This window comes from Ochotona curzoniae, unplaced genomic scaffold, assembly GCF_017591425.1.
Source record: "Ochotona curzoniae isolate NIBS_2020 unplaced genomic scaffold, NIBS_Ocur_1.0 contig_64, whole genome shotgun sequence".
In the NCBI taxonomy this organism is placed as follows: Eukaryota; Metazoa; Chordata; class Mammalia; order Lagomorpha; family Ochotonidae; genus Ochotona; species Ochotona curzoniae.
The window spans coordinates 9,558,826-9,573,852 of NW_024466502.1; the positions used below are offsets into that span (position 1 = coordinate 9,558,826).

The following is a 15,027-nucleotide window of genomic DNA, read 5'->3' on the forward strand; positions in this document are numbered from 1 at the left end:
GCAAATTGTGGAGTCTTTATGTGCCTTTGTTCTTGCCTGCAAAGAGAGCTTGACAGCAGCCCGGCCGCCCAGTGCTGCTGAGGGGTGAAGCGAGGCAGCTCTTCCCAGAAGCACAGCCGATGAGGGCAAGCACACCATGAACCTGTGGGGTGGTGCTTGCCCTTCCTGAGGTGGAATAAAATTCCTTCCTGAGGTGGAAACATTGTTAATCTTCCTCTTCACGCACAAAATGCAAACAGGGAGACAGAGCTCTAAGCGGGGACCTTCTGTGCGTAATCAAAAGTTGACTGTGGCTCTCCCATCCCACCAGCCTCCTTTCCGTCTGAATTGCAGACACTAATGCCATGTTGTGACCCACGCAGGCTATGGACACTCGGACGCTGATGTCCTTCACCAGTCCTTGCTGGAAGCCAACATTGCCACCGAGGTCTGCCTCACGGCTCTGGACACACTGTCCCTGTTCACACTGGCGTTCAAGGTGAGTACGCACCGGCGCTGCTGGCCAGTCACTGCCGGGCGATACTGTGTTCTCGGCAAGCCTCACCAGCATAGATGACCGCTGGCGTCTTTCACTCCCTACTTTGGCTGCTGCTGTAAGTAAACCACGTGTATTGAATTCCTTCTAAGACGCCGTGCACCTGTAAATGCCTTTGCCCTCCATGCACTGAGGCCCAGCTGGTCAGCCTGCGTTGGGGACCTGGGGCTGGCAGAAAGCAAACTGTGCAGGCAGCTGCCCCCCGACTGCAGGGAGGGCATCTGCCAGGGCATGCAGGGCTTGTTAGCCCCTCGGGGAGATGACCCTTGCTTGGAAGGGCCTTCTATGTGCCTGTTCTGTCCCAGCTTTGGTGGACTCAGAGACAGAGTGGTGGAGGTCTTGCCCAGACTGCAGCCCACCATCAGCCGGTGTGTCAGCCCTTGCTGGCTCTGTCTTGACTGCTTTACCTAACAGTCGGTGATGCAGCCTATTGCATCAGGGGAGGCATGAATGGATTGCTGTGATTTGTGGAGAAGCATCTGCCCTGGGTCTAATGCCCTAGCAAGGACTCACGTGTGCACTGGATCCTTGTGACTACACGCATTCCTCCCGGGGTCTGCTCCCTGAGAACCCAGGAAGACAGCTTGAGAGCTGAGCTGATCTCCGTCACAGTCAGTAGCCTGTATGTCAAACCTACAGGTGCAGCTCAGCACGTCCTCGGAAGTACAGAGATAGGCAGGTGTGCGGTGTGGTCTGTAGCTTGACTAAACGTCAGTGTAAGTGGCACTTCAGGCTCACCCTGCTAGGGGGCTCCTGGTGCAGGCACCACTGGGATGCTCTCACGGAGGCGTCAGGGCAGTGTACCAGGAAGACTGCAGCGTGGGGTTGGCTGTACCATCTGATGCAGTGCTAGAGGTGGAGCGCTGTGACACTGACATACTTACATGTCTAACTGCCCACACCCATTCACCTGCCCAAGACAATCCAGAAACCAGTTGCTTAGTTAGGAGGGAACTTTGGGGAAATCTAAGCCCTGAATCCTGAGTGCTATTCTTATGTTAGACCTGCTGTTTTTGAGAGAATTTTCTGTGCCTCAGGCTTAAATGTTCAAAGCATCCCTGCCTCATGGATCTTAGGCCCCCATTTCACAGGCAAGTCAACTGAGGCTCAGATGAATGAGGAAATTGGCCAAGATTGGAATATGTCACTCCATTCTCTTCTTGACTAGAGTTTCCTGTGAGAGGTCTCCTGTGAGTTTAATGGGCATTCCTTTATATGTCAATTGATTTTTTCACGTGCACATTTAAGGATCTTTTCCTTATGTTCGATTGAAGAGAACTTGAGGATCATGTGTCGTGATAAAGATCGCTTTGGATCAAACCTCTGGGACTTCTGTGCCCCTCCTGGATGTTGTTTCCCAATTCTTTCTCCAGATTAGGGAATTTTTCAGTAATTATTTTATTAAGTATATTTGTAAAACCAGTTTCTCTTTCTGTACCTTCTGGGACTCCCATGACTCTTATATTAGGCCTCTTAATAGTGTCTTTCAATTCTTGAATACTTTTTTTGGCCTGATCCAGCTCTGCTTCCAGCTTTTTGTTTGCTTCCCTTTGGTGACAGGAAATATCTTCCAATCCTGAGATTCTTCCGATGATTCATTCCCCAAGTGGCTGCAATGGCCGGTACTGTTACGATCCGGAGCCAGGAGACAGGAACTTCTGTCCGGGTCTCCCAAGGCTTTGAGCCATCCTCGACTGCTTTCCTAGGCCATAAGCGGGGAGCTAGATGGGAAGTGGAACTGCCAGGATTAGAACCAGTGCCCATATGGGATTTCAGCGCATTCAAGGTGATGACTTTAGCCGCTAGGCCACGGCACCGGGCCCAAATTCTTTGAACTCTTGTATGTGGTTTTCATTGTTCATCAGAAGCTATATAATAAATTTTCTGGGGCTCGGCGCGATGGCGCAGTGGTTAAGGTCCTCGCCTTGCACGCCCGGGATCCCATATGGGCGCCGGTTCTAATCCCGGCAGCCCTGCTTCCCTTCCAGCTCCCTGCCTGTGGCCTGGGAAAGCAGTCGAGGACGGCCCAAGGCTTTGGGACCCTGCACCCGCATGGGAGATCCGGAAGAGGCTCCTGGCTTCAGAGCAACTCAGCTCCAGCCATTGCACTCACTTGGGGAGTGAATCATCGGACGTAAGAGCTTCCTCTCTGTCTCTCCTCTCTGTATATCCGCCTTTCCAAAAAAAAAAAAAAAAAAAAAAAATTTAAAAAAAAAAAATAAATAAATTTTCTGAATTCTGTGTCCCCCATTTTCTCGATGTCTTCCTCACTGAACTCTGAGGTTGGCATAAGGTTTTGCTCCTTTGCAAGGGAGTCTTCAGTAATATTCATTGTGCCTCTGTCTCTTCTTTTGCTTTCGGTCATTGTACTTCTGGGTAGCAGATTCTTCTCCTTGGGGCAGGTTTCTAAGCTGTGTCACCCACAGGTCTCAGTACGATTTCACCTATTACAGTTGGTACGCAGCTCTTTGCTTGCAGCCACTTGTGCCACTCCCTCCAGTGAGTTCCAGATCTGGGTTCTTTTTTTTTTTTTTTAAAGATTTATTTTTATTATTTTTTATTGGAAAGGCGGATATACAGAGAGGAGAGACAGAGAGGAAGATCTTCCGTCCGATGATTCACTCCCTAAGTGAGTGCAACGGCCCATTCTATGCCGATCCGAAGCCAGGAGCCTCTTCCGGGTCTCCCACACAGGTGCAGGGTCCCAAAGCTTTGGGCCGTCCTCGACTGCTTTCCCGGGCCACAGGCAGGGAGCTGGAAGGGAAGCGGGGCTGTCGGGGTAGAACCGGCGCCCATATGGAATCCCAGGCGTGCAAGGCGAGGACCTTAACCACTGTGCCACCGCGCCGGGCCCCCAGGTCTGGGTTCTTATGTTAGATTTCCACCATGGTCTCTGTATCCCCAGCTCCTGGTTCATCACTCTACACCTCCTGTTACACCGTGCTGAGGCTGCACCATTGTCTGTACAACCTTTCTCCCACTTCTGGCTGGAGCAGGCAGGTCCCAGGATTAGGGAGACAGTTGGGTGTGCTATATAGCTAGGTTGTTGATGGTGCTGATCTTGTTGAAATCTGTTTGCTGTTACGTCTGGTGCCACATGGACCTATTTTGACTCATACGGTGCCACAGTTGGTATGATTTTCCTGTGGGACCAGTGCAATCCACTGAATTCAGTGAGTTCTTGCGAGCTCAGCACATGCGCAGTTCACTGTTGTCCCCTCCAGTCCTAAAACGTTTGCCACACTGTGCAAAATGCCGCTTGACGTGCCACTACTAGAGTTCTTGACATGCTGGCCATCAGATCTGAGGGCTACCCAGACCTGTCTTGGGTAGAACCTGTAGAATGCCATGTTGCTGCAGTTCATTGAGTCAGAAAAGAGTTCACTCCCAGCTCAGCGTGTGCTCAGTCCTTTTCCTTGCCTTTGCCTCCTTACGCACAATGGCGCCCAGTTTGGCTCTAGGGGGCTGACTGGGCTGTGAAATCCACTCTGTTCTCACACTGCCCATCTGAGATTTGCCACTCTGTCTCTGCTCCTGGTCAAATCAAACAGACCAGCAGGACGGACCATTCTTTGTCTGGGTTCACCTCTGAAGCTTCCAGTGAAAGTCTCTTCTTACCTGGTTGCTGGTGGAGTTCCAGCTGCTGGTGGAGTTGAGATCGCCGTTAGCTGAATGCTGCTGGAGTATCAGCCACTGCCACACCTCACCATTGTTTTGCTGCCTGCCTGTGTCTGTCAGTCCCCAGGTTGTCCTGCCCTCTCCTATTTTCTGGAATGTTTCCTCTCTGCTTCATCCTGAGTAGTGTCCTTACCCTATTCGCCATCTTGATTCTTGATTTTCTCACATTTATAATGTGTTTGCAGTTCGATCTGAGAATATCTTTTCAGCAATGCTATTGAGTGCCTTTTCGTGATTTGCAGCTGCACCATGAGAACTAATCCTTAATCCTAAAAGCAGTAGGAACTTGAAGGACAAAGCACACACACAGGTGGTTGGAGCCTTGCCCAGGGGCTTGCAATCTGCTTTGCCCAATTGTGAACCTGGTTTCAAAGACGTGGAAGGCTTAGTTCATCATGGCTAGTGGCACATCTGAAAGTGAAACAGCTCTTCAAGTAGAATTCTTCAACCTTATTTCTGAATCAGTGTCTATTAAAGATAAATACCATAGGCCTTAGGGATATTTAGCCATCCCAGGTATCTCTAGTATCTAGTATCTCATTTGTCGCCCTGGGTTTAAGCTTGTTTTCCTGTTTATTCTTGAACCTTTAGACAGCCCTAGTAGAGCTCACTCTAAACAACCTGTTCCTAGTTCAGCTCTATGAGACTGTGTTGCAACAGTGAAGTCTGACTGGCAGATAATCCTTGGAGAATGAGTCTCCACCTTGCTGCTGGAAATAAACAGTGCCTTTAGAGTGTTTTAATTTCTGATTTAATTTCCCAGCCTCAGTAAGACTCAAAAGTAATAAAGGTAGAAATGACATACGCTGTTATTTTGTATGTGGTTATTTCTAAGTGTCTTGTCTTCTCCCCCATGGGCCTTTCTGGGTGTTCAAAGATGTGTTTCAGTTGGGTATATGTTACTTTCTAACTAATGAGGAACTCAGAAAGAAAGCCAGTTGGGAAATGAAGGAGCAGCTGGCACCCAGATTTCCCCCTTTGCCTCTAGGCCTAGGGGGTTTTTTCACATCCTCCCTTGCAAGCGAGTTTTGAGATCAGAGCCCAGACCCTGAGGAGGAGGAAAGTCTGGAGCACAAGGAGAGAAAGGAGCATTTTCACTCAAGTAGTAAGGACTTGGACACGGAAGTCAATTCAGACAGCAGGCTGGGGAGCCTTGGCACGTCTGCAGGAACTGCATCTCTGCATGGTTCCAGCCGGAGTGCAGAAGTCAAAAGTTCAGTTCCTGATTCTCCCAAACTTTGGTCCAGCTGTAATTAGGAAAGTAGATGCGCGGTGAAAAGCAAGACTTTCAAACTGCAGGGAAAGCAGTGTTCACAGGCAACGAAACATTTAACTGATTCCCACAACATGAAATTTTCTGATAAACAGCTGCTCAGTTACATCCTCTTCATTTCATTTGTCACATTTCCTGCTCATTTGAGTGCCCTCTTTCACACAACAGAATTCAGTGTGGCACCCGTGTATTTCACGATGCCAGGATCCCTGCGAGTTCCAGGTGTTCCCACAGCTGTGAGAAACCTAGCGTGAAGATCCCCTCTCAGGAGGGAGAGGCCAACAGGCAGGATTTCCTAGCCACTGGGATCATTTCGCCAAAAGTTACCTCTGTTCCTTGGACCAAACTGTGAGTTTGGTTTGAGATACTTTTGAAAACATTACAATCATTGCTACCTTTGTTCAGACAGATGTGTCCCTACTTGGAGTTTGTGCTCATTAGCTGTGTGCGCATGTGGACACAGAGGTCCACTCGGGCTCCTTCCTGGGCTGTGCCTCTGTTTACTGCTGCATTTGGCAGCGCACAGCGTTTTAGCCAGCTGGACTGCCAGAGTGCTTCCCTGCTGTGAATGCTCTGCTGACCTCAGGAAACCTTGACTGGAAGCCATTGTGGTCCTCATCTGTGTTAGAATGAGGTCCATGAGATGTTAGAATCCCACCAGCTAGCACTTACCAATGGGACCGAAGCAGGTGTCGGAGGCTTTCTGCACTCGCCCTCCAGTCTGCAGTGCGTGTGCAGTGTCCGTTTGACAGCCAAGAATGCTGCCTGGCTAATCCAAGATGCTGATCCGTAGTTAGCTGTCTAATTCCTGAGGAGGCTAAAGGGTTCCCTTTACTAAGAAGATAGTGGTCCTTTCAACTGCGTTACAGTTTATTGCAAAGTTCATTCCCAAAGTGTCGGTTTGTCTTACAAGAGAATTCTGTACTTTCTGAGAGGACTTATGACAGAATTTGTTAACATTTTAAGTTATCTGAATGCTTGGAAAATGAAACCTTTCAGCTGGAAAATTGTGTGAAGCCTAGATACGTGCGGTGTCACTAACAAATCTGTCAATGTGTTTTAAGAACCAGCTCTTGGCTGACCATGGACATAATCCTCTCATGAAAAAAGTGTTTGATGTCTACCTGTGTTTTCTTCAAAAACATCAGTCTGAAACAGCTTTAAAAAATGTCTTCACTGCCTTAAGATCGCTCATTTATAAGGTGAGCCGTTTCCCCGGGGAGGCCGGCTTTGGTAACTGTGGAGTTAGGGGAGGCCCCAACGCGCTGACCTCACTGTGTCTGCCTCTGCCTGTTGCCTCTAGTTTCCCTCAACGTTCTATGAAGGGAGAGCGGACATGTGTGCCGCGCTGTGCTATGAGATCCTCAAGTACTGTAACTCCAAGCTGAGCTCCATCCGAACAGAGGCTTCCCAGCTGCTCTACTTCCTGATGAGGAATAACTTCGACTACACTGGAAAGAAGTCCTTCGTCCGGACACACCTGCAGGTGCGTACGGCCTGGCTTTCCAGTGCAGACTCAATCTGTCAAATTGGCTGTCACGTTCACCAGGGTCCCTCCTCACATGTACCGCATGGTCTGACCCTGGCGCGAGAGCTGGAAACTCACGTTTACTGGCTTGGTTTAGTTCATGCACCATAAATGAAGATGTGGGCCCGAGATGTACTTCTGTTGGTATTGATTCAGTATTGAGCTAACTGAAATTCTGTCTTATCAAGAAGGATTGCAGCAACATTCAATAGTAACCGTCTTGGGTGAGAAGCAGAAAGCCCATAGTGACTCTCCAGTGTTTAAACATCCCAAATTTTCTGCTGTAAGAACCAGGCTGGATTTGTATTTCTGTAGAAACTCTTTGTACAAATGCATAAGAGTTCCTTTTCACCTCTGCACTTATTTCCTTCTTTTAAAACAGTGATATCTACTTCCTGCTGTGATTCATGGATACAGCTGTGAACCAAACACAGCTCTTTCTTGGCACTCATGGAGCCTACAGTCTCCTGGAGGTCACAGATCAACCATAGGGCCCTTCCACTGTGGTGTGGCTGGTGCTGCCATGGAGGAGCTTGAGTGTCTGGGTGAGGGGCAGCAGCCGAGGACCAAGAAAGGCTTCCTTGGGGATGTGTAGGGTGAGCAGGGGTTAGCAGTTGAGGATGGATGAGGTTGTCCTAAGCATGTGATGGTGGGAATTGCCTATGACAGGAGCTGGAGATGTTTCTGAGTAAAGCTTAGAGTGTGGATGACAAATTGGGAGGACACATTGTTGAGCATTTGTAGGGACCCTCCAGACTCAACTAGAGAAGCAGTTGTCAAGTCTGGGACAACGATAGTGTCCTGGGCAGTGACAGGTTAGAGGGAAGAGTCGATCAAGTGCACGCTGACTTGCTGTACCTACCTTCTAACAAAAAATAAAATGCAAAACATTTCATCCAGACAAGGCCAGGGAGGCGGATGGCAAGGTCTCCCTTTGCTTTGGAGCAGGAAGCAGGTGACAACTCTAGAGGCGGGTAATGTCATTCTCATCCTTTCATAGTCCGCCAGGTTGCATTTTGCTTTACAAGAGAAATTCTTAAGTGCATCAAGATTGCCTTCTCTAATAATTTCTGAAAGCGAAAAATACGCTCATGTGTCACTTCCTACATCCCTGAACATCCCACTACCTTTGTCCCATGCTCGTGCCCAAACATACCAACAGTAGCTGAGCCCCTAGGGGTCCCTCATGGTAGATTGATTTGCTCATGTCCGTGTGTCCGTAGGTCATTATTTCAGTCAGCCAGCTGATAGCAGACGTCGTTGGCATTGGAGGGACCAGATTCCAGCAGTCCTTGTCCATCATCAACAACTGTGCCAATAGTGACCGGCTCATCAAGGTGGGTGCTCTCCCTTTTACTCTTTACCCCCTGTACTCTGCCTCATCCCCAGACATATGTGACGTCACACAGAAAGCAAGTGAAAGCCATGTTTCCCTCCTTCTCCCACCCTTGTTTTAGCACACCAGTTTCTCCTCCGATGTGAAGGATTTGACCAAGAGGATACGCACAGTCCTGATGGCCACGGCCCAGATGAAGGAGCATGAGAATGACCCGGAAATGCTGGTGGACCTGCAGTACAGCCTGGCCAAGTCCTACGCCAGCACGCCCGAGCTCAGGAAGACGTGGCTCGACAGCATGGCCCGGATTCACGTTAAGAATGGAGATCTCTCGGAGGTAGCCCTGCTGGCCTCTTCCTCCAGCTTTTACAGGAAACTGGTTATGTTGCATTTACTGAAAGTTTACCAGTTCTTAGGAAAATTGTCCCACTAGTCAAAAAATGCCAATTAATAGTTTACAACACTGCAGGATAGTCACTTAAAAAACCCCAAGAGAGGAGCTGGTAGTCTCGCAATACAGATGGAAATGCTAGCACTGATTTGATCAGGGTGTGTGTGTGTGTGTTGCTCCATACCCCCCAAAAATTGGACAGCTATTATATGGTAATCCACACTTTTTTTTATTAAAAAACAAGAGTGAGGATTTGTTACACTGGTTAAGACACTGTTTGGAATGTTAGCGCTTCCCTTGAGCACTTGGCTTTGAGTCCCGTGTCCTTTCCTTATCAGGCCTCTTGCCACTGCATACCGGGAAGCAGTGCTGGTGACTTGAGCATTTAGGTTCCATGTGGGAAATATAGATTGAGTCTCTTGCTCAGGTTCCCAGCTCTTGGCTTCAAGCTGGCCCAGCCCTCACCATTGCAGGCACTCAGGGAGTGAACCAGAAGATGGGAACTCTGTCTCTCTCTCTCTCTCTTTCTCAGCCTTTCTAATAAATAAGAAAAATCTCATACTCAGATGTCTGTTAGAAAATGTCTGTGGCTGCTTGCTTGTTCAGCACTTTGAGGCAGTTAGTGGAAGTAAAACAGTGTTGGGCTCAGAGACTGCCTTCATGGTTATCTGAATGTTTTCATAGTTTAAAACAGATTGTAAGGGAATATTTATGTCACAAAGGAGCATTGCTTGAAAGTTCCTAAGAGTAATTCAGATAATTACCTACTAATTAAAGTTCAAATCTGCTTCCACATCAAAATTCTTATTTCTGGGCCTGGTGCAGTAGCCTAGGGGCTAAAGTCCTTCACTTGCACGCACTGGGATCCCATATGGGCGCCTGTTCTAATCCCGGCAGCTCCACTTCCCATCCAGCTCCCTGCTTGTGGCCTGGGAAGGCAGTTGAGGATAGCTCAAAGCCTTGGGACCTTGCACCCGCATGGGAAACCGATAGAGGCTCCTGGCTTTGGGTTGGCTCAGTTCTGTCCTTTGTAGCTGCTTGGGGAGTGGATCATTGGATGGAAGGAAGATCGTCCTCTCTGTTTCTCCTCCTCTCTGTATTTCTGACTTTCCAATAAAAATAAAATGAATCTTTAAAAAATTCCTGTTTCTAAAATTGAGCTATTTACAATAGGATATTTGAGCTACAGACAGGCTTTGAATGCACATCGGCCCGTTTCCCACCCCTTTGCTCCTTGTGAAGTGGGGAGCTCTCCAAGACAAGCCCTGTCCTCATGAACGCCCCGTCTGGGGTTTCTGCCCGAGACATGTAGGTGTGATATACGTTATCAAAGCCAGCACATGAGGACCTAGAAACTTCTGTGACTAGTAGCAAGATTATGTTCCAAGTCCAAGCAGCTGACCTTACTGTTTTTATATATTGATTATTCAAGGAGCCCTAGAGTGCTAAAGATACAGCATGACAAGGCCCTGTGACCATGAACTTAGCCTAACCTACACATTAGTCATAATGAAAAAGAATTAGGAGTGATGATGACGGTGCTGATAGTGGCAGTGGTAGTAACAGCTACCCACCACAGCAGTTTCTCTATCACTCTCGGAATTAAATTGTTTGAAAAATTATCTGTGAAGCCCAAATCACTTTTTAAAAGACCACCCACTAAGCTTCATTATACCTCCATGTTTTGGCGTCCTGTGGCCACCATGATAAGGTACCGCAGACCTAGTGGCATAAAACAACAAAAATATTCTGTCATGGCTCAGGAGCATTAAGTCCAAAGTCAAGGTGTTGATGGCACCATGCTGTTCTCTCTAGAAGAGTCTCTGTTCCTTGCCCTTCCTGTACCCCGTGCATCACTGGCCATCCTTGGTGTGCCCCAGTTCGTGAACACATCATCCCAACCCCTATTCCTGTGGTCTTCAGAATTCCTGCCTCCTGTGTCTGGGTCCCTATGTTTCTTTCCTGGTATAACACATTCATGTAGAGATTAGGACCCACCTTATACCAGTAAGACCCCACATTAACTATGTCTTCCCAAAAAAAACTATTTCCAAACAACATCATCTGTGAAGTCTCAAGGGGGAAAAAAATGTGCATCCAGGTAGAGACACTGTCCCACCTGGTACAGTTGTGAATAAGGGACTGACACAGCTGCCATCCAAGATTCCTTACTGCTCCAGCCATGTGAGACATTGCCGACTCACCCTGTAAGCCACCATGTGCCCGTGTGTCTGCCTTGCGCTTGCCGTCCCGCTGTGCTCTTTGGCAAGAGACTGACGGTGTAAGAAGTGAGTGCTGCTTCTCTGTGCACACCTTAGACACAGAGCAGGGAGCATGCTGTACTACTGATATGTGTGTTCACATGAGCAGGTGTGTCACGAGGCCTGGCACGTGCAGCTTGTCTCCACTGAGGGGGAGCTCCCAGGGAACTGCGCTGTGTGCTGCTGCTCGTGCATTTGACAAGGAGGGGGCTTCACGTCCAACAGTTATTGTCTCTGGTGTTTTCCAACATTGTGACATCTTGGTTTAAAAAAAAAAAAAAGGTTTTTTTAAATATATTTTTTATTTTGATAATCTTACATAGTTGATTAGGGCACAAAGGGTCAAGGGTTACAGGAAAGTGGGTAAGACCATTGTTTCCACACCAGTTTTTTCTGTATCTGGGGTCAGGGGAGAAACAAAGAGAGAAGCCCCACCCAGCCTCCCACCCGTCTCAGGTCCCTGATGTGGGGCACGCTCCAAGGGTCCTACTCAGGAGTGTAAACAGTGTTGACCTAGAGTTTTTATTTAGAATTATAGGTTTAGGAAAAATACAGCTTCATCTTTTTTCTAAATTAAAAAACAAAATAATTGCAGTTAAATGTTAACGTTTTTCTCAGAGTCATTGGAGAAGTGCACCTCTTCCTCAGATGGCTTTTTTTTCTTAATATTTATTTTATTTTTATTGGAAAGGCAGATATACAAAGAGGAGGAGAGGCAGAGAGGAAGATGTTCTGTCCATTGATATACTCCCCAAGTAGCTGCAATGGCTGGAGTTGCACTGATCAGAGCCAGGAGCTTCTTGGGTTTCCCATGTGGGTGCAGGGTCCTAAAGCCTTGGGCCATCCTTGACTGCCTTCCCAGACCACAAGCAGGGAGCTGAAAGGGAAGTGGAGCTGAGACACGAACCAACGCCCATATGGGATCCTGGTGCATGTAAGACAAGGACTTTAGCCACTATGCTGTCATGTCAGGCCCTTACAAATTTTCTTATTCCTTTATGTTAGACTTTTAAAAAAATTTTATTTGGGTTTTTTTGAAAGAGTTATAGAGAAAGAAAAAATCTTCTATCTGCCGATTCATTCCACTAAAGGCTGCCATGGCTACATCTAAGCCAGACTGAAGCTAGAATCCAGGAGCTTCTGTCACTCTTGCATACTGGTGGACAGGACCCAGCACTTAGCTATCTTTCGCCACTTTTCCCAGGCGGAGGCTGGATTGGAAGTAGAGCAGCCAGGACTTGAACCAGTGTCCGAATGGAATGCTGGTGCTTGCAGGCAGCCACTTTACCCAGTATGCCACAGTGCCAGCCCCTTACATTAAAATTTAATAATTCTAAATAGAAACAAGGTTAACATTTGCTTCAATTCCAAATTAATTTCCAAACTCTGATTTCTGTGTGTAGTTTCACGTTTTTACAATAAGATGTTAGCTGTTAAATATAGCAGTTGGTGGAGGCCTTGAGAGCTGATTGATTGCATGTATTTCTATGAGTTTTGTGACACACCCTTGAAAACAGTGATGCTGAGCCCTGTCTTTTATTATAGGCAGCAATGTGCTATGTCCACGTAACAGCACTGGTGGCAGAGTATCTCACACGGAAAGGTGAGTATAATGAATATAAATGAGTATAATGAATATAAATGCAAAATGAATATAAAGCTATACAGCAAGACAGAGACACCTGAGAACCACTCTAGAAGATGTGGAAGCAGGGTATCAGTGTGTGAATGAAGCGGGTTTATTGCTTTGTTCCCTGATGGGACAGATACTTCAGTTGGCTGCACAGCAGAAATGTCAGGATGAAAAAGAAAAGGAGACCACAAGCTGTTGTATAACTTCCTGTTGATAGCACCGTTCTGCGGAAACCAGCTAGGACCTTCGCATCAGGGGTGATCCTGGCCAACGAGTCAAAGCTTGCGAAGCTCTGATTTTCCTCTTTACTGGATCAAAAGACAGACATAATGGGAAATTTTAGACACATTTTCTGGAATGGAGAGAAGCCAGGAGAGATGCTTCATGTGTGTCCTGTACACTTGCTCCCAGCAGAGCGGGCCGTGCAGCCATTCATGTATTCCTTGTGGTTCAACACCAGTGCAGCCTCAAATGGTAGCATTTGTTTCTGAGGACCCCTAGTCCTTAGAAAGGCTGGTCATCTGCCTTATCATCCTTGGGAATAGCAGCACCAACTCAGGGCTGGTGAGCGGCACCTGTAAGTCATGGCTGCTGAGACCATGAGGTTGTGTGTTTCTGGATTGACTGACTGGGATGGCATTTTGGAGCCCACATTTTTCTCATCTGAGGGCCTGAGTGAGAAAGGAGTTATGGGTTCCATATTCATTTAATACCAGCCCTGCTTTGCACTGAGACCTTTGATCAGGAGATACATTTCCTCGTGTTTAGAAGCTGACCTAGCACTCCGGCGGGAACCATCCCTCTTCTCCTGCAACTCTAGCACCTGCCAGAGGAGAAGCCGGGGAGGTGAGCCCCAGGGTCACCCAGCCTGTAGGGGTCCCAAGCTGCTCTCTTCACATTACTGAATGGAGTGGGGACTTACTTTCTGGTTCCACTTTGCATGAGAGATTTTGCTTTCTTCCATTCTCTTCTTTTTCTGGGCTCTCTGGTTGGCTGGCAGTCTGTTCATATGGGCAACGAAAGGAAAGCACTTTGGTCACCATTTTTTGTTATTGCCTTGAAACTAAGTCTTTTTTGATGTGTTCTGTGGCCTGAGCCAGAGCGATTGGCTTCTACATGTTGTTTTCTGTATATTAATATATCTTCCAGCTGTTAGATTAATGCTTTCCTTGGGGCCTCTTTAGTTTCTGTAAAACAGGATCCAAGTAAGGCTGATCCAGGAGAGCAGTAGAGACGCTCCGTGACCCTGGAGACGCTGGGAGCCTAAACGAACAAAACCACAGAAGCAGCCTGACTTAGAGACGACTTTTTCAAGGCTTGATTTCAAAATACTCTGTTCCTCTTTCTCCCACCCCCAAAGTATGGGAGGTCTCAGTTCAGCTGGGGATTTTAAAGTAAAATTTATGAGTGGCCTTGCCAGAATAGAGCAGCAAAACATTTCAAGTCCTTCTTTTCAGCCTGTTGCAGAGCTGGCATTGTTAAGCTGAGTTAAAACCATCTCCCAGTGACCCCAACGTGAGCTGCTTGCCTAAGGATTTTGTTATCCCAGGCATCAAGCTTACTGCAACCTTTTACCATTGCCCCTGGAGGCCCTGGGAGTGCCACGCTCCCTGTTACTCCTGGGTCATGTGCAGAAGGGCCTGTCGCCACCGTGGCCAAGACCTGAGGGGAGTCAGGGCGCTCGGCTCCTGTGGTACTCTCAAGCCACATCCGAGCTCTGTGGTCTACTCAGGCAAGCAGGAAGCTCTGCTTTGGACTGCAGGAAAGAGGAAAGGAAACAGAGCTATCTTTTTATATATTATTATTATTTTTAAAGATGTATTTTTATTGGAAAGACAGATATACAGAGAGGAGGAGAGACAGAGAGGAAGATCCTCCGTCTGATGGTTCACTCCCCAAGCAGCTGCAATGGCCGGTACTGTGCCCATCCGGAGCCAGGAGCATCTTCTGGGTCTCCTACACGGGTGCAGGATCCCAAGGCTTTGGACCGTCCTCAACTGCTTTCCCAGGTCACCAGCAAAGAGCTGGATGGGACGTGGGGCTGCAGGATTAGAACTGGCGCCCATATGGGATCGTGGCGCGTGCAAGGCAAGGACTTTATTCATTACGCTATCGCGCCGGGCCCAACAGAGCTATTTCTGAGACATGGCTTTCTCTTTCATTGGCTTTGGCTTTATTTTTTCTTGCTGTTGGAGTCTCGTGGGTCATCTCACTAAATCACATTTTCCAACACTCATTATTTTATTAATTCGACAAAATGTCTATTTTGTCAACTTACCTACAATGTATATTTTGAATGCACATTAATAAAATGTAGTTAAAATTTTACAAAGGGATGGGAACACGGAGCCAAGTGAGGGAACTGTGGATGATGAATGAGGAAATGAATCAA

General features: G+C 47.6%; 1 protein-coding gene across 14 annotated transcripts in view; it reads left to right on the forward strand.

The window, feature by feature from the left end:
- Nucleotides 1–15,027, forward strand: part of DOCK9 (dedicator of cytokinesis 9) — a 279,755-nt gene that overhangs the window by 233,780 nt on the left and 30,948 nt on the right. For 10 of the 14 annotated variants that reach the window (XM_040991194.1, XM_040991186.1, XM_040991191.1 and 7 more), the window contains exons 39-44: nt 363–478; nt 6,551–6,688; nt 6,790–6,972; nt 8,238–8,351; nt 8,472–8,687; nt 12,548–12,605. In XM_040991194.1, the coding sequence (XP_040847128.1) occupies nt 363–478; nt 6,551–6,688; nt 6,790–6,972; nt 8,238–8,351; nt 8,472–8,687; nt 12,548–12,605 (825 nt within the window). Of the gene's footprint in view, nt 1–362; nt 479–6,550; nt 6,689–6,789; nt 6,973–8,237; nt 8,352–8,471; nt 8,688–12,547; nt 12,606–13,403; nt 13,482–15,027 lie in introns of all 14 variants that reach the window. The other 4 variants (XM_040991184.1, XM_040991181.1, XM_040991182.1 and 1 more) reach the window with 1 other exon arrangement.